The sequence below is a fragment of the Leptonychotes weddellii genome, chromosome X (assembly GCF_054177405.1).
Source record: "Leptonychotes weddellii isolate Sample4059 chromosome X, ASM5417740v2, whole genome shotgun sequence".
Lineage (NCBI taxonomy): Eukaryota > Metazoa > Chordata > Mammalia > Carnivora > Phocidae > Leptonychotes > Leptonychotes weddellii.
Window position 1 is genome coordinate 1,784,845 of NC_138385.1, and position 19,463 is coordinate 1,804,307.

A 19,463-nucleotide genomic window follows, 5' to 3' on the forward strand; every position below is an offset into this window, starting at 1 on the left:
TTTTATTTATTTGGGTCATTTCTCTTTTCTTTTTGGTAAGTCTGGCCAGGGGTTTATCACTATTATTAATTCTTTCAAAGAACCAACTCCTAGTTTCGTTGATCTGTTCTACTGTTCTTTTGGTTTCTATTTCATTGATTTCTGCTCTGATCTTTATTATATCTCTTCTCCTGCTGGGTTTAGGCTTTAGTTGCTGTTCTTTCTCCAGCTCCTTTAGGTGTAGGGTTAGGTTGTGTATTTGAGACCTTTCTTGTTTCTTGAGAAAGGCTTGCATTGCTATATACTTTCCTCTTAGGACTGCCTTTGCTGCATCCCAAAGATTTGGAAAGGTTGTGTTTTCATTTTCATTTGTTTCCTTGAATTTTTAAAATTCTTCTTTAATTTCGTGGTTGACCCATTCATTCTTTAGTAGGATGCTCTTTTTTTTTTTTTAAGATTTTATTTATTTATTTGAGACAGAGAGAATGAGAGAGAGAGAGAGAGCACATGAGAGGGGGGAGGGTCAGAGGGAGAAGCAAGCTCCCTATCACCTCTGCACCTCTTCTCACTTCCACCAACCTGGCAAAACTGGGAGTCTTGGGAAGCGCTTGTTTAGCTGCCCTGGGCCTGACCCACGTGCAGGGCCCGCCACACAGGATGACGGGGTGATGGTGGCAGGGAGGGGCCGCTGGGCTGCCAGGCAGGACAACGGTAGGAGGAGGCACGATGGCTGACAGAAGGCTGGGCACAGACTTTCTGGCCATTTCTCCTGTTGACGGCTAGCAGCCTCTCTGCTCTCTGACCCCAGCAACTTGGGTATATGGAGCAGTTTACCTGCCCGCCAGGGCGTGTCAGGTTGAGAATCTGGAAATCCTGCTCGTGGAGAAAGAGGAGAAAGAGCAAGGAGTCCTGGACCTTTCCCACCCATGTGCCCATCCTGCCCTGGGCCCCAGGGGGCAGCAAGAAGGGACCCAGCATGGGCTTCGCAGCCACATGGCTTCAAAGACACCAAGCATGCTCCTGTCTGTGGTGGGCTGAGTGGGGGCCATCCAAAAGATCTGTCCACATTCTAATCCCTGGACCCTGTGAATATGACCTTATTGGGTCTTTGTGGATACAGTTGCAGTAAAGATCTCGAGATGAGATCATCCAGGATTACCTGGGTAGGTCCTAAATCCAATGACAAGTGTCCTTATAAGAGACAGAAGAGGAGAGACCCAGACACAGAGAAGGCGGGGTGACATTGGAGGCGAGGATGGCAAGGATGTGGCCACAAGCCAGGGAATGTGTGGGACCACCAGCAGCTGGAAGAGGTGAGGAAGGGTTCTTCCCTCGAGCCGCTGCAGGGAATGTGGCCCTGCTGGCACCTTGATTTTGGACTTCTGGACTCAGAGCTGTGAGAGACTCAGTCTCTGTTGTTTTAAGCCACCTGGTTTGCGGTACTTGTTACAGGAGCCCCAAGGAGGCCAACACACTGTCTCTGGACCTTTGCACTGGCTGCGCCCTCCTCCTGGACTGCTCTTTTTCAGACATCCACCTCAACCAGGTCTCTGCTTAAATGTCCACTCTTCTGAGCCACCATTTGCCCTAGCCCTTGCTCTCTCTCTCTCCCTTGCTCCCTGCTGTATCCCAGCACCCGCCCCTCCGCACATAGCAGTCCAGTCACTAGAATGAAGGCCGGCTCCTCAAGGGCAGGGATTTTTGTCTTGCTCACTGTGGCCCCAGTGTAGATTTGGTGACTGAAAGTAGGAAGGCTCTCTTCACCTTTATCACAACCTGTATATGTGAAATAACCTCAGTTTCATAGGAAGGAAACGGAGGTGCCTGGCATCCAGTACGACCAGTTGTTAGTGAGGGATGGAACTGCAAAGAATCAGCCCCAAAGGGGAAAAGTCGGGAAAACGACAAGGCCAGCCGGGTGCCTGCTAGTTTGGAGAACAGAGTTGGCTGCAGTGGAAAAAGCCGTGGGACTTGGGTGCGGGTCTGTCCGCCTCTTAGCAGTGAGCATGCAGAGTGCCAGCATGTGGGGAGGGGGCTCAGACACGGCTGGCTTCCTTCCCTCTCACCATGGGTAGAAAGGAAGGGGTCAGCAGGACTGTACTCCCCCTGGGGGCTCTAGGGGATGATTCTTCTGCGCCTCTTCCAGCTGCTGGTAGGGTCTAGGATGACCTCATCATAACCAGTTATATCTGCAAAGACCCTATTTGTAAATAGGGTCACATTCTGAGGTCACTGGGGGCTAGGACTTCAACATATCTTTTAGGGGGACATAATTCAATCCATAACATCACCCAATATCCATTCCAGCCCTCTCCTCTGGGGATAAGACCCCAGTTTTGTTCAGGGCATCAGTGGGCTCAGCCTCAGGTGACAGGTCATGACAATCCTGTCTCCAGTTTTCCCCAGCCTCTCTTCCAGCTAAGGGAGGCCATGTGATCCAGTTCTGAGACCTAAGTGGAAGTCTGCTGGGCAAGTTTCTGGAAAAACTGTTGCTTTCTTGATAAAAGGGGACAGATGCAGTTGTCCTTGCCCTTTCCCCCTTCTGTCCTTTGCATATGTGACAGCAGGTGCTTCAGCAGCCATTTTGTGATCGTGAGGCAAAGCTAAGCTAATTCGATACTGGGCCTTGCCAGCGCTCTGCTGCTGAACCGATGCCAGCAAGCTGCCCCCAGATTCCTTACATTGAACAACATGGGAGTTAGGGATGCTGACCCCTGGCAGAGCCGAAAAATCCACGTGTAACTTGAATCTCCCAAACCTTAACTACTAATAGCCGGCTGTTAACTGGAAGTCTCACCAATAACAAACAGTCGAGTTGCACACATTTTGGAGGTTGTATGTATTATGTACTGCATTCTTACAATAAAGTCAACTAGAGAAAAGAGAATGTTATTAAGAAAATCATAAGGAAAATACATTTATAGTATCATCCTGTATTTAACACACAAAAAAATCTGCATGTAGGTGGAGCTGTACTTGTGGCCACGTTCCTGATACACTGTGTGCGTTTGTTCTTCTAGTCTGAGGAGATCACCAGGGTGTGTTCTACTCGCCTTTTCCTTTGTCTTTCTCTCCCCACCTCTTCTCAGCCTGCCTGACTCATTCTCTCGCCACCTCCTTTCACAAGTACCTTGTTCCCACTGAACTAGCCAGAACATGGAAGAAAGCATGTTATATATTAAGCGAGGAATATTTTCACTGAGAAAAAGACAAAAGATTAATTTGATTCTTACCTCCTTGTTTTGATTTGATTTTGTTTTCCTGTTAGAAGTCTTTGCCAGAAAGTTAAAAAAAAATCTTGGAACAATGATAAGTTCTCAGAACCGTGAACATGGGACACACAGCTCTGTTTTACATTATGGTCAAGGCCGTTATCAAATATGGGCTGGGCTAAACAAAGGCATCATAGGGACAAACGCATGCTCCTGATTCTGAAGGTAGGCAAGACATACGTCCTAGTCATCCTCCCAGCCCAGCACACAGTTACATATTCAGTGTATGTCTGGGGGACGAATGAGTGACTGCACGAGAATGCAGGCTCACTAGAGATGATTGGAACAATAACCTCGGAATCAATCAAAGCTAACACATGTGCAAGACTTGGACACTGAAATCACAAGCCGTTGCTGGGAGGAAGTGGGGGAGGCCCGCGAATGAGGAGCTATGTTATGTCCACAGACTGAAGGGCTCAATATTGTTCAGATGTCAGTCCTCCTCAAAATGATGTATAGATTCAATGAAATCCCAATCAAAGTCCCAGCAGGCTTTTTTTTTTTTTTTTGTCATATAAATTGACAAGGTATTCTAAAACTCATACAGAAATGAGACAAAATTAGGATAGACCAAAGAGGTTTGAAAAAGAACCACATCAGAGGATTCACATTACCCGATTCCAAGACTTATTATAAAGCCACAGTAACCAAGAAAAATGTCACGCGGGCATAAAATAGACCGGCATAAAGAGTGCAGAAGTAGACATGCGCACAGCCAGTTGGTTTTCTTTTTTTTTTTTTAAAGATTTTATTTATTTATTTGAGACAGAGAGAATGAGATACAGAGAGCACGAGAGGGAGGAGGGTCAGAGGGAGAAGCAGACTCCCTGCCGAGCAGGGAGCCCGACGCGGGACTCGATCCCGGGACTCCAGGACCATGACCTGAGCCGAAGGCAGTCGCTTAACCAACTGAGCCACCCAGGCACCCGCCAGTTGGTTTTCAACCAAGACGTCAAGGCAGTTCAACTGGGGAAAAGATCTTTTCATCATCTCCAGATGGAGCTGGAGAAACTGGACACCCATATAGAAGAAAAATAAATCGTGAATTCACCTCACACCACACGCAAACATTAACTCCATATAGGTCACAGACCTAGCTCTACAAGTCCCACAGGAAAACAGAGGGTCAAATTGTAGTGACTTGAGTTTTGCCAAGACTTCTTAACTGTGGTACAAAAAGTACAAACCATGAAATTAAAAAATCCATTCACTGGGCTTCTTCAAAATAAAACAACGTCTGTTCTTCAAAAAACACTGTTATGAAAATAGAAAGGCAAACGTCAGTCTGGAAGGAAATATTTGCAAAACATGTGTGACAAAGGACTTGTATCTAGAACTTTACAACCACATGAAAAGACAAAGGAATCAATTACAAATGGGCAAAAGATTTGAACAGACACTTCACCAAAGAAGATATATGAGTGGCTCAGAAGGACATGGATAGATGCTCAACATCATTAGTCATGAGGGAAATGCAAACAGAACCACCGCATGTTCATCTAGGATGGCTAGAATCAACAGGATGGACAGGTGTTAGGGGGCAGGTGGAGAAGCTGGAGCCTCCGGGCACCGCGGTTAGGGAGGTAAGACTTTGTCTGGCGCTGCCAGAGGGTTCCCACGGGCCCGGCACTTCCACTCCTCACTATATGCCCAGGATAAATGAACACACGTCTGCACAAACACCTGTGCACGGATGCTCATGGCAGCTTTATTTGTCATGGCCGCAAACCGGCAACAACCCAAACGTCCACCCCCAAGAGTCGGACAGGGATCGCGGTCCCTCCACACGACGGAAGAGCGCTCGGCAATACCAAGTGAGGGGCCGTTACACAGGGCGACGTGGCCGCGCCTCGGAATCATTCCGCTGACCGACGCGGAGGGACGGGAAGCAGAGCGGTGCTTGCGGCAATGGAAGAGGGGAGGGGCAGGAAGGGGGGCGACGGAACCTTTGGGGGTGCTGTTTCTGGGCACCGTCTTCATGTGAGGTCCCCGACACGCCAGGAGTCGGGCCTGTGAACATCAGAACCATCGGGCTGGCTACGCTGTGTGCACTTGCTGGTCATCCACGCGCGGAGTCGCGCGCTCTAGCAGTTACCATTTACATGACCTTCCCTTCCTCAGTCTTAGAATAATTCTTCCATGCGAACAAAAAGTTGCTCCTCATCAGGAACCAGAGAACTTCACGTGGCATCCCAGGCTTCCCTGCACTCTGCTCCCGATGACCGAGTGCCCCACAACCGTCCTACAGAAAACCCTCTGCTCTCCCAGGGCTCCTGCCCACAGGGCTCCCCCTCCTTCCGTCTGCCCTGCCTGACATCCCTTGAGCTCTACTTCCCTGATACTCCTGCTCTGGCCTCAGGACACCGCTTGTCACCTCGGCTACCTAACAAGACAGACACTTAGCATCCCCGGCCGGGGGCCTGCTGTGCTCCTCCGGCTGAGGAAAGGAGTGGAGGTCCTGACGGTTCACGGGGCGTCGGCTGTGGCAGAGGCCCGAGCGCCAACCACCGCCAACCCCAGCAGGGAGAGCAAACCATTCTGGAAACATTGAGAAGCTAAGGCTGTGGGACCACGACGGCGACGGGATCCTGAGCACCCCCTATCCGGGCCTGCTTTTTCCTCCCGTGGGGGAAAAGTGTCCAAGGCCCCCCGAACACAGCGCTCACCCATTTCTTTGTTTAGAGCAGAGCGAGTCTTGCGGGCAATCTGAGCAAGGTTCTAGACACGGTCCATGCTGGTCTCGTAAAGCCCCAGAAGTGGATGCTGCCGTCAGCCGGGTGACACTGCAAGGACCCCCACCCCCCCGACCGCACTCACGGTTGGCCGTGCACGGGCAGGGCAGTTGGGGCAACCGGAACCGAGAGCGGCCAGGATCCGGTGGCTCAATGACTGTCAGAGATGGGGGACAGAGGAAAGGGCCAGGGGCCCCAGACATGGGTGGGGGAGGAGGGAGATAGAGAGGTTGCAAGACCAGGGGAAAGGGCTTCCAGGCCTACAGGACGGGCGGGTGTCCACGCCGGAGTCCCTCCACGGACGGAGGCCGAGAAGCGAACAGAAGGGGGAAGGTGGAGCGGCCTCTGTACAGAGCCACATGGGGCCGCACGGGGCGCACACACCTGAGTGAGTGCAGGTACTGCCACGTGGCCTGAAGACACAGAAGCAGCTGGAGGGAAGACACAGCTGTGCCGCTCTGCCCTTCCTGGTCCCTGAGTCGCGGTGTCCCACTGGCCTCGGATGGCTGCCCTTGATTCCCAGCTGTGCCGCCCTCCAGGGTTTCGGCCTCACCTTCACCCAAGCAGAGTCTCTCGGCCCACCCCCGCGATTCCACACTTAGAGCCTTCCCTGGTACTGTAACCCAATTGCTACCTGGTTACTTTCAGCCATGAGAGGGCTCCTTTCGAGGCCAGCACTCGAGACCCTCCTTATCTGTCTGCCCCCGAAGTAAATGAATTCAGTCAGGACAGTTTACCAGTTACGTCTCGTGCGGCCATGTCTGAAGCAGATGACCAGTCCCGAAGTGCAAAGGGGCTGGTGTCCAGGAAGTTCTTGGGGAAAGCAAGTGTGGGCCATCACTGCTGTCCCACACAGAGCACTTTAGAAGGAAAAACACAGGAAACCCCCCCCCGCACACTCTGACTTTTATTCCACGCAATACCCGTCCAGCTCATGTTGCGCACCTGATCACCATACATGAGAGAAAATGATACTCATAATTGCACTGCAGTGAAAATCTCATGAAGACAAGCAAAATTATACAGAGAACTGACAAAAAATGCATTGCTATTTTAAATGTCATTTATCTGGGTAAGCATTTGGGGACCCTGCGGCCTTTCAGGGCGCTCAAAAACCAGAGCACAAGTGTCCGGCAAATCCACGGTCTGCTGAAAACACCTGTACATTACCCCCCTGTAGCCAGTCATCTTTGGGTATGGGTCCCATGAAAAAAGGAGCTCACATTAAAAGGCAAGTTGGCTTGTGCAGCAGAACCAATGGGATGACGTTACACTGGCCTGCAGGAGTGAGGCTGTTCACTTACGATAGTGATGGAAATGGACATCAGAGCCCATGGATCTGGTCTCTTTCTGGTTCCCCTCACGTGGCGGTTGGCGTCCCAATCCTGGTCAGGCCACGGTTGAACCAAATGAGACTGGAGTCCAAGTGCATGGCCTCCTGCCGCTGTTCCTTGCTCTGCATGGGGACTGGATTCCCTGGCAAAGATCGTCTGCGCCTCAAAAAAACCCCACATATTTCTCAACGACCTGCCCATGGACTTCAAAGACATTGTTCCTAATACTTCTTTTTCCATCGGAAAACCCCAAGTTGCAGATCCGTTTGACCCCTCAGACAGGACTGGAGCTCATGTGCTAAGGGGGTCATATTCATCTCACATGTTTATGAAGTGCTGACAAAGATGAACGTGACACAAAGAGCAGAAGACAAAGGACAAGGGGATACAGACCCAGTGAAAGGGGCTATGAGATAAAAGCAAGTTATAAAAACTCTAGAACTTTGCATAAGTCGTATAAAACTCATTTTAATATAGCTAGATGAAACTTCTCTATGTCTTTGTTTCTATCTGTGTTTCTCACTTTTGGAGTCGTCCTAGTGATTAGAGCTCCAAGAAGCATGCTCGGAAGGAATTCTGTATTTCCAGGTCTTCCCTCTCTCTCCAGATGTCGTGTCGAGCCTCTCCTGTGTGGCAGGGAAGGCGCACATGCTCCTGGGAGGCCCAGTGGGGGGCCTCCAGCACACCTATCCCTTGCCTGCTGGAGATCTGGCAGTGAAGAGGGCTGGAAGGAGGTGGCAAGCCAATCAGGGCGCTGGGCTGAGAGCACCCATGGGCAGAATTCCTGGGCCCAGCGCGGATGGAACAGGGCAGAGCCTGCCAGCCATGGCCCTACCCCCACCGCCCCGCCCCAGCCTTGCAGTAAAGTGCCATTCGAAGGGTCCGCCCTGTCTCTGGGGGGCTAAGGGGGAGGAGGGAGAAGAGGGGCCAGGCTTGCCACCACACTCATCAGGGCTCCGTTCCTCCTGCCTGAGGTCTTCTCACGGGGCGGGGGATTCTTATTTAAGCAACGATTCAGCAACATTCTCATGCGGCAAAAACCCCTGTCTTCTGCTTACATTACTCCTGAATGCAAAATTATTCAAAGCAGCTGAACCTTCAATATTATAAGAAAGGTCATATGAAAGGCAGATCCCATGAGAGAGCCATTGCTGGGCACGCTCTGTGCACATTCCTAACCCATCTTGTTTCCTTCCCGACGCGCACCGGCCACAAGACGTGGCTGCTTGAGGGGCCGCAGCCAAGTGTGAGGCTTTAGGCACTGAGGGTGGGGAGGAGGGGCGGAGAGGCCAGGGTGGTCTTTGCTGGTGGGGTCGGGGGAGGGGGGCAGAAGGCAGTGAGGAGGGTGAGCCCGGTGCGCAGGGAAGACATGCGTTGCCTGGAGCCCCCTCCTGTGAGAGACCGGAGTGTCCCCCATACCCCGCCCCCGGGGCTCTGAGAAGATGGGACCTGGGTGCGGCCGCTCCTCTGAGAAGCAGCTGCGGGTCCCCACGCAAGGCTGTGGCTTTTCAGGCACAGGGACAAACGGCCTGGAAAAAGACCAGGCCCCCGCTCGGCGGCATCGCAGGGTGTCCCGTTTGTCCGCCCCGACGGCCCTCCCTGCGGCCCGACAGCCGGCCACGAGCGGCCCGCGGCGGTATTTGCCCAGGTGCATTTCCAGACCATCTCTGAGCTGATGACCGGGAGGTGCTGTCACAGTCCAGCCACAGGCTGCCTGCAGCCTTCTCTCAAGTCCCCTCCGTTTGCAGGCGCTTAAAGGAGGAAAGCGCTGTTAGTGCTTCCAGCCGGCCACGCTCACACGTCCGGGGTGAAGCGCGCGGTGCGGCGAGAGGAAGCCCGCTGCTCCTCAGTAACTCAAGGCCCCCGAGCCCGCGGCGCGGCTCTCCTCACGGCGCGGCCCTGAGCCCGGGCAGCGCACAGGGCCCGTCACCGGCCTGGGCGACGGCAGCGGGCGCCGCCGGGTTTCCAAGCCAGCCCTGTCCCACGCTGGCGCGGTCAGACGGCGCGGGCGGCCGCCGCACCCACTGAGTCTGCCCCGAGGGTCTGGCCCTCCGGCTGCGGCCCGGCAGGGGGCCTTCCGAGGGCCCGAGAGGCGGGCGCCTTGCCGCTGTCACTCTTCTCCGAGGGCCTCGTGCCGCCCCGGGGCTTCCGGGGATGGCCCAGCCACCGCCTCCCCTGCGAGGCGCTGCCGCACTCGGCGCCCCGGCCGCTCGCGCGGGGCTCCTGGTGGCCGCGGGCGCACGGGCTCCCCGCAAGGCCGGCGCTCCCGCCGAGGGCCCTCCCGCCGAGGGCCCTCCCGCCGAGGCCGCTCCCGCCTGGGCCCTGGCTGCCTTCGAGCGGCCGCTGGCCAGCGTGCGCGGGCCGGGGCTCCGGGAGGACGGGGCTGCTCTGGAAGGCCGTCCCGCCGTCCTGGCATTCGTAGGGCCTCTCCGGGCTGTGAATGGCCTGGTGCTTGAAGAGGTTGGCTCGCCGGCTGAAGGCCCTCCCACACTCACTGCACTCGTAGGGCTTCTCACCGCTGTGCACCCGCTGGTGCTGACTGAGCCCCGAGCACCCCCGGAAGGCCTTCCCGCACTCTTTGCACTTGAACGGCTTCTCCCCACTGTGGATGCGCTGGTGGTGGATGAGCTGGGAGACGCCCTTGAAGGCTTTCGGACACTGGCTGCACGTGTAGGGCTTCTCGCCGCTGTGGGTGCGCTGGTGCTCGATGAGGTTGGAGCTCCTGCTGAAGGTCTTCCCGCACTTGCTGCACGCGTAGGGCCGCTCGCCGCTGTGGATGCGCTGGTGCTCCAGCAGCGCAAAGCTGCGCCGGAAGAGTTTCCCGCACTCGGAGCACTTGTAGGGCTTCTCGCCGCTGTGGATGATCTGGTGCTTGACGAGGTTGGAGCTGCGCGTAAAGGTCTTCCCGCACTCGCTGCACACAAAGGGCTTCTCGCCACTGTGGATGCGCTGGTGCTCCAGCAGCGCGAAGCTGCGCCGGAAGAGTTTCCCACACTCGGAGCACTCGTAGGGCTTCTCGCCGCTGTGGATGACCCGGTGCTTGATGAGGTTGGAGCTGCGGCTGAAGGATTTCCCACATTGCTGACAGAGGTAGCGCCTCTCCGCACCTTTGGAACCCTGCTGCCTTAGAACTGACTCCTGCCTACCACTGGGGCTACTTCTCTGCTGCATCTCTCTTGCATCCCCTGAGGAGCTGCTCTGACCGCTCTCCCTGTGGGGGCCAACCCCGCCGGAACCTGTCTGGGGAGAATGAGCATGGTCCGTTCCGAGCTCCAGCGCTTCCCCTGGCGGCCTGGCTACCTGGCTCTTGTTACCGGCCTGAAGATCGGTCCTCGGGAGTTCTTTTCGGCAATGCTTCTGCTTTGAAACCAATGTCCTGTTCTCTATCCCGTCACCTATACGGATAGAGAACACCCACCGGTGTCACTCTCCCTGCGACTCTATTTAGGGTTCGTTCTCCCTCCTCACGCCCACACCAAAGCTGACAAGGAATGTATCAGGAGATGAGGACGTGGGGGGAGACCCAAGATGACTGTCCGCAGACCGGACGGCAAGAGGGGGAAAAGGTGGGAATGAGCTGGAGGCAGTGGTGTCTCAACGGGGACTCCCTGTGAGATTTAAGTCTGCCACAAAGGGGAATTTCCCACCCACAGCGGTCACGCTGCCCTCCTTCGGCTGCTGCTCTTTGTGACTGGCTCAGGCAAGCCAGCCCAGTGCCCCACACTCACCTGTCTGCATCCCCGCAGCGGCCCGTGTTCTGCAGGTGTCTGCTGCCCGGGGCCCCTCCCCTTGTTCCAGCCAGGAGACCAGGTGAGGCTTGGAGGATAAAAATCCTGCCCGTGGAAAGGAAGCGGATCAGTCACTCTTGAACTCAGCCCAGCCTTAGCATCTTCACGAACAGAGAACAAGGAACCCTCTAAGAGAGCGCCACTGGGAAGGTCCAGAGAAAGGACGGAGTCTCTTTGAGGAAGCAAAGGGATTTGAACGTCCAGGGGCCAGGTGGGCATGGGGAGTCCGAAGTCGATGGTGACTGGGGCCAAGAGGATAACGATGTTACTATCTGGCCTGCGGGGAGGGCAGTAGGCTTGTGGGAAATGGAGCCGGGATCCACGGGGGGCAAGGTCCCGGGGAGTATCAGGAAGCAGACAGAGCTGAGGAATGCCTGTGCCTCGAGAGTCAAAGCCCCGTGTCCATCATCAAACAGAACAGATGTCTCAGTTCCTTATGCCAAACTCAACTGACGATTCCAGAACTCCCCTTTGAGCCCTGGATCTGCACAGTGAGGGTCAGAAACTAGTCTCCCTCTGTGTGGTTAGATTAGGGAGATTAAATCTGTAGGGAAGAAATGGAGCAAGCAGACCCCCTGCAAGCCCGCTGAAGTGGGGAAGCCTGCCCAGCTCCTTTCCGGATTTCTCCAGGCTGGAAAACCAAGTGCATGTCTTAACCTTGATACAAGGAAAAGGAGCAGCTAAACTCCGTAACGTGAAATGAATGTACAATTCAACCTTGATAAGAATGAATTAAGTCTACAACAGTGCATATAAATATTTAAGAATAATACGCATCTATCTTTTGGATAGAAGAGGTTTACTTAACCCATGAGTTTATATGCAAAATAAATTTGATGGGGGCCCACGCATTTACCACTTACAGGTCAAAACCATTTTAGCTAAAAACTGGTCTACTGAGACAAAAGCTGGGCTCCAGCAGATTACTGCTCCGGTGGGAAAATGCATTTATTCTTGGGCTCACAGTAACCAACAAACAAAGAAACTTAAAAATAAATCGAGTTCAGAGACAGAGTAGGGGGATTGGATGTGCGTGTCAGATCCTTACCCAGTGACACCAAATGACGATAGTTCTCCAGCATCACTCTCTTGTAGAGGATCCTTTGTCTGAGGTCCAGAAGCTTCCATTCTGTCTTGGTGAAGTACACGGACACGTCTTCAAAAGATACTGGCACCTAGAACAAGCCATTCCTGTGGCTGCAGGGGAGTTCACCGCCATGAGTCCCAGGATGAGCGGGAAGCAACTAAACATGGGGCGGGGGTACCCAGAGAACTCAGCAGTTAAGGGGAGACTTGGAGTTGCAAGAGTTGTGAGGCCGGGACATGAAGAGGTGGCAGATGGAGACAGGGAGCCCCACTCACCTTGGGTCTGGCCTTCAAGAGAATGGCGGCCATCGCAGGGGTGCAAAGAAGCTAAGGGGATCGGAAAAAGCCAAGTATGAGATGAGGCCCGCCCTACTCCAGCATGACCTCATCCAAGTTAGGTCCCATTCACAGCTACTGGGGGACAAGACTTCAGCACATCTTTTTGGGGGGACACAAGCCAATCCATAACACTTTCCCAAACTGAGCTTCTGTCCTCTCTCCTCACCTGGGTGGTGGGCCACCAGACAGGGAGTCCTGCCCGCCTCGTACGAGGCTTGGCTTCCTCCTTCTCATTTCCAGCACCGCCACCCCGACTTTCCAGCCACCCCTGGAAGCTCCACTGCCAACTCCTCTTCCTCTCAGCTCAGGGTCCTAACAGAAAAACTCCAGAACACGCGTGCGTGCGCGCGTGCACACACACACACACACACACACACACACACACACACACACACACCCCACTCCACCTGAAATAGACCTGCTCTCAAGGAAAAGAGAAAGACCAGAAGAGTGAGATGCACTTTGGAGGGACCCACAAGAGCTGGGGGAGGGGTGCCCTCTAAAGGAGTGACCTTCAGGCTGAGAGCTGAAGGCTGGGGGTGAGCAAAGAGAGGAGCAGGCTAAGGGCGTGGCCCATATCTGGCCCTCGGATGGGCCCAAGCTCAGTGGTCACGGTGCTGAAACTGGGGGCAGGGTGGGGAGTGCAGAAGGTGAGGCCATGTGGGCACTCTGGGGACAGACAGGAGCTGGGGCTCATGCTAAGGGCAGGAAGAGCGTGTCACTGCCAAAGTGGACAGAATCAGATTTCGCCACATCAGTTCTCAAGACCAGAAGACAGTTTGCTCCAACGCTGTTTGCACCACCCAACTGGAGACCACAAGGCGGAACTCCCCCGTGGGGAAGCATAAGAACCAGGCGGTGGCTGGCAGGGGAGTGGGCCGCGAATGCTCATGCTGTCTGGGCGACCGCAGCTTATTTCTGCTACAGGAGAGAGGGTCGCACAGTATTTAAACTGCGGCGAAGTCCCTTATCACCAGTGATGAGCTGTCCATCAGTATTGGCCCAGAATCAATAAACTCATGTATCTGACGAAGAAATATATGCTAATCAGATAGGAAGAATCCCTTAAGGTGGGATGGACACTACAACCACTGGGTGAAAGACCATGTGATGTCAAAATGTCTTCCCCTATTTACTGCTGGTCACAAGACAGAAAGCTAACCTACCGGTTGGACGGAGCTGGGACCCACCTGCTGCGGGGATGCCACCATGGGAAGCGTGCGAGGCTCTTGTCAAAGTTTGACCCCATTCTAACGCAGCCTTGGGAACCTGCACGCAGTTTATAAAGGATCTTGGGGACTGAGGGACCACTTACACACCACAAGGAAGCAACCGGCCCAGTCCAGAAGGTGGGCTGTACCCGGCCTCCTCTGCGTGTCAGTGTCATGGGGAAAAGAGAGACTGTTCTAGAGGAGAAGAGGTGTACACGGCCAATAGTCAAGTGCAACGGAAGTCCTTGATGAGATGCTGGCGTGCAGGACAGAGGAGTCAAAGGCACTGTGGCTGTGGGGCCCTGCGCTGCTCGTGTGTCGCATGCATAACGGCACCGGGTCGTGGAAGGAAATGTCCTTCTTGAAGTACTTAGGGAGAAAATGGCATGTAAACTTAATTTAAAATATCTCAGTAAAAACAAAGGAAGGAGAGTAGGGGGAGAGAGAGAGAGAGACCGAGAGAAGGAGGGAGGGGGAAAGGAAAGAGGAAACAGAAAGAAAGAAAGAGAGAAACAAGCAAATAAGGCAAGCTCCAGGCCTCTGGCAACCCTGCGAGGTGGACCCGTGTTCTGTTAGACTACTCGCTTTATTTGTCTGTCTGCTTAATGGCGTTCACAATTAAAAGGGAAAATAGTTGGTGGTCCCTCAATAAGTAAACATAGTTATCACACCACTCAGCAATTTCACTCCTGAGTGTATGTTCAAAAGAACTGAAAACAGGTGTTCACATCAAAACGAATGCATCCAGCTTAACTGCAGCCTGATTGAGAGCAGCCAGAAGGCGGAAAGAACCCAAGACAGTGACCAAACAAAACGTGGTCTATACACACGATGGGATGTTATTTGGCCATAAAGAGGAGTGAAGCGCTGATCCATGCTACAATATGGATGAACCTTGGAGACATCATGATCAGTGAGAAAAGCCAGACATGGACACAAAAGGCCACATCCTGGATGATTCCATTTATGTGATGTAATCTAATATTTCACAAGAGCTGTCTTGACCTAGTTTTGAAGTTATGTGTAAAAATTCTCTTTTCTCTGCCTTTCTTGGGCAGTTTGCTAAGCCCCGACCCCAACTATCTCCGTTTTTGGGAGCTCTCTCTCTGGGACCACCAAACACGCTCCCCCAATTCCCCCTTATCTGGGCCAGGTACCAGACAACTAGGGACAGCCCCAGTGCCCCAGAGCCTGAGAAATCATCCAAATTAGCCAATGCACAGGGACCCTGCAGAAACTACCTACCCCTACCCCAGGTTCCCCCCCACACACGTGGCCCCACATGGCCACCTCCTCTCCTTCAGAGCTGTAAGTAACAAGGAAGTTCTGCCTTTCATTGCTCTGAATGTCACGACCCGTGATTTGCTATCAAGAAATCTTTAAGTCTTGGGGCGCCTGGGTGGCTCAGTCGTTAAGCGTCTGCCTTCGGCTCAGGTCATGATCCCAGGGTCCTGGGATCGAGCCCCGCATCGGGCTCCCGGCTCAGCGGGAAGCCCGCTTCTCCCTCTCCCGCTCCCCCTGCTTGTGTTCCCGCTCTCGCTGTGTCTCTCTCTGTCAAATAAATAAATAAATCTTGAAAAAAAAAGAAATCTTTAAGTCTTATAAATCGTGTGACACCTCCAGCACCGGAGGGTCAGAGAGCAAGCAGATCAGTGGGTGCCAGTGGCTGAGGGGGAGGGCGCTGGGAGCAACTGCTTCATGGAAGGGGTTTCTCTCTGGGGGGATAAAAAGGTTCTAGAACTAGAAAGAGGTGGTGGTTGCCCAACATTGTGAACGTATTTCATGCCACTGAATTGTTGGTTCTAAAGTGGCTAATTTTATGTTATGTGAATCCCATCTCAATAAAAAAAGGGGGGAGGCAAAAGGTGTCACTGTCAAGTAATCCTTCTGATGTCCACAGGTTATGCTTCATGATGACATGCCGTCAGCCCCCGGGGGACCGGCACAAGCTAAACGTGTGTGTGCGGGGGGAGAATACTGATAACAGCAAGGCTTTTCAGGCCGCTCCGAAAATGTTCTGAAAAACAGCACGAGCTTCTTTTTTCCTTACCGTGACTGTGCTGCCAGGTCATGATCCATTTTGGAAAATAGACAAGCCGAAAGGAAGAAATGTTCTCTCTAGCCACCCCCCGACACACATGCTGGGGTCCCTTCCAAGACCCCAAGAGAGAAGAGATTGTTGAGCTGTGACTTCCTGAGAGAAACACACTACGGACAGGGGTAGCCTGTAGACGGAGACCAACACTGGAGTTCAAAGGCACAGGGCGCATCCAGGCACCACCATGCGAAGTGGTCACACCCAAGGGTCCGTCCTTGAGACCTAGTCTCCTAAAGTCAGCATACTTTCAAATCCTGGAAAGAAAGATATGGCAAGCTCTCCTCACAGACCCTAAGGCCAAGTAACGCCCCGGCAGGAATGGGGTGACACTCCTGAGCATGTGCATAAGGAAGAATCAGGAAGGACACCGTGGAACTGGAGAGCGGTTTCTCCTAAGAGCCTGGTGGGCTGCCAGAACAAAGGAGAAGCCGAAGGATGAGTCCAGGCCCCGAAGCTCAGGTCTCCCCGAAACCCGTCACTAGGCATACAGGTGGAGGTCCATCAGACATCGGTGCCTCAGGCAAGAAGCCAGGAAGGCCCTGTCAGCCTGGGTAACCAGGGACCGTCTGCCAGCCTCCTCCAAGGCTGGTCCACCCTAAGGAGGGGAGCAGAATCCCACCGTGCTTGCTGACTGGCCCAAGTAAAGCCGAGTATGTGGGGCCACCCCCCTGGGGGAGGAGAGGAACAGTACTGCCAACTGAAATGCATCATGGCTCAAAAAAGGGAGAGGCAGTGGGGGCGGGGCGGGGGGGGCTTCAGTGCTGATGCCTACAGAAGACCAGGAGATGGAGCTATTTCCCCAGAAAAAGAAAACAGAAAACAAACAAACAACATGAAAGGCAGTCGGCAATCCCACGCAGGCAGGATCGGGAATTGGGGCTCTTCCATCTGCCGGGAGTGACGCAGAGCCTCTGCAGTCAGGCTTCTTCCTTCCTGGTGAAACTTCCTCTGAGGTTTGGCAATTCAAGACCCCAACTGCCTCCTCCTTGCTCTAGTAGTCTTTCCCCGGGGGGAACACATCACTTGCCACCCACCTGGTGGAAAGGCCTGGAGACCCAGGGCCTAGGGAGGCCACAGGTCAGCCCAGGGCCTCCCCACTGCCCGACCCAGCAAAGCCCTCTGAGCATCATCCTTGCAACTGGTGTCTCCCCTGCCCTGGGGGGCGGGGGCCACAGGCTGAACTGGTCATAAAGAGGGCTACCTCCTAATGGGGTTCTGTTGTTCCCTGCTCATGGCCCTCCCTGGGGTGCCCGTCTGACCTGGCCCTCCCCTCCCCTCCCATCTGCTTGCTCCCTACTCCTGCCACACTGTCTTCTGAGCAGTCCCTCCCCCACACCATGCCACTCATACCTCAGGGCCTTTGCATGGGTTCTTTCCTCTCCGTGGAATATTCTCTCATCTCCTTCAAGTTTTTCAGAAATACCACCGCCTAACCACCTACTTAAACTTGCAACCTAGCTCCTTACCTGCCTTCCTCTGCTCTGTTTTCCCCATGGCACCTACCACCATTTAACACAGTCTCTAATTCTGAATTTCACATGTTTGCTGTTTGTTGCCTGTTTCCTGCCACTAGAACTGGCCCCGCCGCAGGGCGAGTTCTGCTGTTTCGCTTCTGACATGCCTGCAGCAGCCTGGCCCACACTGGCTGCTCAGCGAGTATCTGTTGCACCCGAGGACTGCTGAACAACTAGTTCCCCGGCTCAGCTCGGTTCCCTCCCTCTCCTGCTCTCAAGGGCCTTCCATCCCACCCCTGGCTTCCTCTCCTTACGCCTTTTCCTGGTGTGCTCCTCACCACCAAGGGGCACAACGCCCCGCCCTTGAGAGCCCCCGCAATACGTCCGGGACCCACACGGCCTGTGCCTGCTGAGTTCACCAGGTGCCCCTCGGCAGGAGTGCCGCGACCTCACAACGCCAGCCTGCCCAGCGCTCCCAAACACAGGGGCGCAAAAATCCAAACTTACCCGCCGGGTGGCCGGTGCTCTCTTGCCAGTCCCAGGGTCAGAGGCGAACCGCAGTCAAAGGAGAGAAACTGGGAAACACCGGCTGCCTTTCCCAGGGCCCTCTCCCTCGCCCCCTCGCCACCTGCCGAGACAGGGCCCCCGCTCTGGGCCGCCGCAGCCCTGCCAGGCCGGCGTACTGGGGCTCCGCGGGCCACCGGGCTGTTCGCCACCCCCCACCCCCGCCTCTGGCAGGCCCGAGGCCAAGGCTGCCGCCTCCGAGAAGCCCGCCGGGACAGCGGCCCCAGGAGGTGGCGGGATTCCCTGACGGGTCTCGACCTGGTCCCTGGGCGCTGCTCTCGGGGGGCAGGCGCGTTCTGCGAAGCCGTCAGTCGTCTGTCCCGAGCGGACCAGCAGGGCCCGGCCCGCGGGCGGGGAGCGGGCGGGGCCGGGGCGGCGGCGGCGTGGGAACCCGGCGCGGGGGGTGGGGGGCATGGAGCATGCGCGTCGCGGCGGGAGGGCGGCCCGGCCCCGCGCGGGTCCCCGCGCGTCCCTCGGGGGTTCTGGGCTGACTCCCCGCGCGCCCTGGGGCACTTCTGCTTCCCATCTGGGCTGCTTCGAGGACTTGGGTAGCAGTGGTCAGTCCGCCGCGGTCCCCCAAGGGGACAGGGGAGGGGCAGCATTGGCCGAGCACCTCCCATGGGTCAGACCCTGGGGCTTTACGTCCATCTAGTCATCTGTTCAGCCATTTGGGATCCATGGGACACTGCAGGGCACCCAGTAAGAGACCAGCGCCCTTAAGCCAGGAGGGCAAAGATGGGAAAATGGGGTGCACTGAGGGGGGGACTTGGGGAGGGCCGTGTGCAGACAGATGGAGGGAAAGGGAATAGCAAGAAGTGAAGAGCTGCGTCCGTTTTCCCTCTGCCGCTCCCACCCCCGTCCTTCCCGTAACCTTCGAGCGGATCCGCAGGGTGGGCCTTGGGGTCTCCATTTTCCTACAGGTCACCATTCATGTGGCAAAATCATCATCAGTGGAGCACGTGTCCTGAGTCAACCGTGCTGTCCAAACTGTAGTCCTGGGAGACAGGGGCCCAAGGGTGTGTAGTAGCTGGGAACGCATGTGGCCAGCGGTGCTCCAGGTCACGTAGGCTCCTCCTCGACTCTGCGCAAGGGTCAGAACACTGAATGGCTCGTGTGGTGGGGGATGTCATGTCACATGTGGGGCCAGTCCTCGTACCCTTGGGGCTCCTGAGGCTTGATGGGGCCCTCATAGGGAGGCTGGTGGGGGCAATGATGCTGGGAGTGGGTGCCAGGAGGGACAAAACCCTTCCTTCCAAATAGGCCACCTTGGCATTTGCGGGCCTGAAGCTCAGCTGGAGCTGGAGGTTTTCTGATGATTGCAATTGTTGTTCTGGCCCCTGAATTTCCCAGAGGGGAACCACCACTGTCCCTTTGTTGTCCCTCCTCAGGGTGGCCACCACTGTCCTTCAACTCTCCCTCCCCGTGTGGCCACCCTCTCCCTTCACTGGCCCTCCCAGTGTGACTACCACTGTCCCTTGTTGGTCCCTCCACCATGTGTCCCCGGGTGCCACGCTGCCCCAAGACCCAGCCTCTTTCTAGTGTCAAGTCTTGGCTGTGGCATCAGGCTGCTCTCTGTGCGCTGGGGAAGGTCTGTCAGCAGCAATCG

The 19,463-nt window shown here is 55.0% G+C and overlaps 1 protein-coding gene across 2 annotated transcripts; it reads right to left on the minus strand.

Annotated features, from left to right (window-relative positions):
• Positions 1-7,769: 7,769 nt before the first annotated feature.
• On the minus strand, positions 7,770-18,237 carry ZFP92 (ZFP92 zinc finger protein). 2 transcript variants are annotated; one of them, XM_081808085.1, is made up of 5 exons: positions 17,801-18,237; positions 12,468-12,518; positions 12,154-12,280; positions 11,046-11,150; positions 7,770-10,712 (listed from the first exon to the last, which is right to left on the minus strand). In XM_081808085.1, the coding sequence occupies exons 2-5, from the start codon at positions 12,498-12,500 to the stop codon at positions 9,313-9,315; spliced, it is 1,665 nt and encodes a 554-aa protein (XP_081664211.1). In that variant the 5' UTR covers positions 12,501-12,518; positions 17,801-18,237; the 3' UTR covers positions 7,770-9,312. The 2 variants fall into 2 exon arrangements, with proteins under 2 accessions (XP_081664211.1, XP_081664212.1); XM_081808086.1 differs by lacking the exon at positions 12,468-12,518.
• Between the last annotated feature and the right edge of the window lie 1,226 nt (positions 18,238-19,463).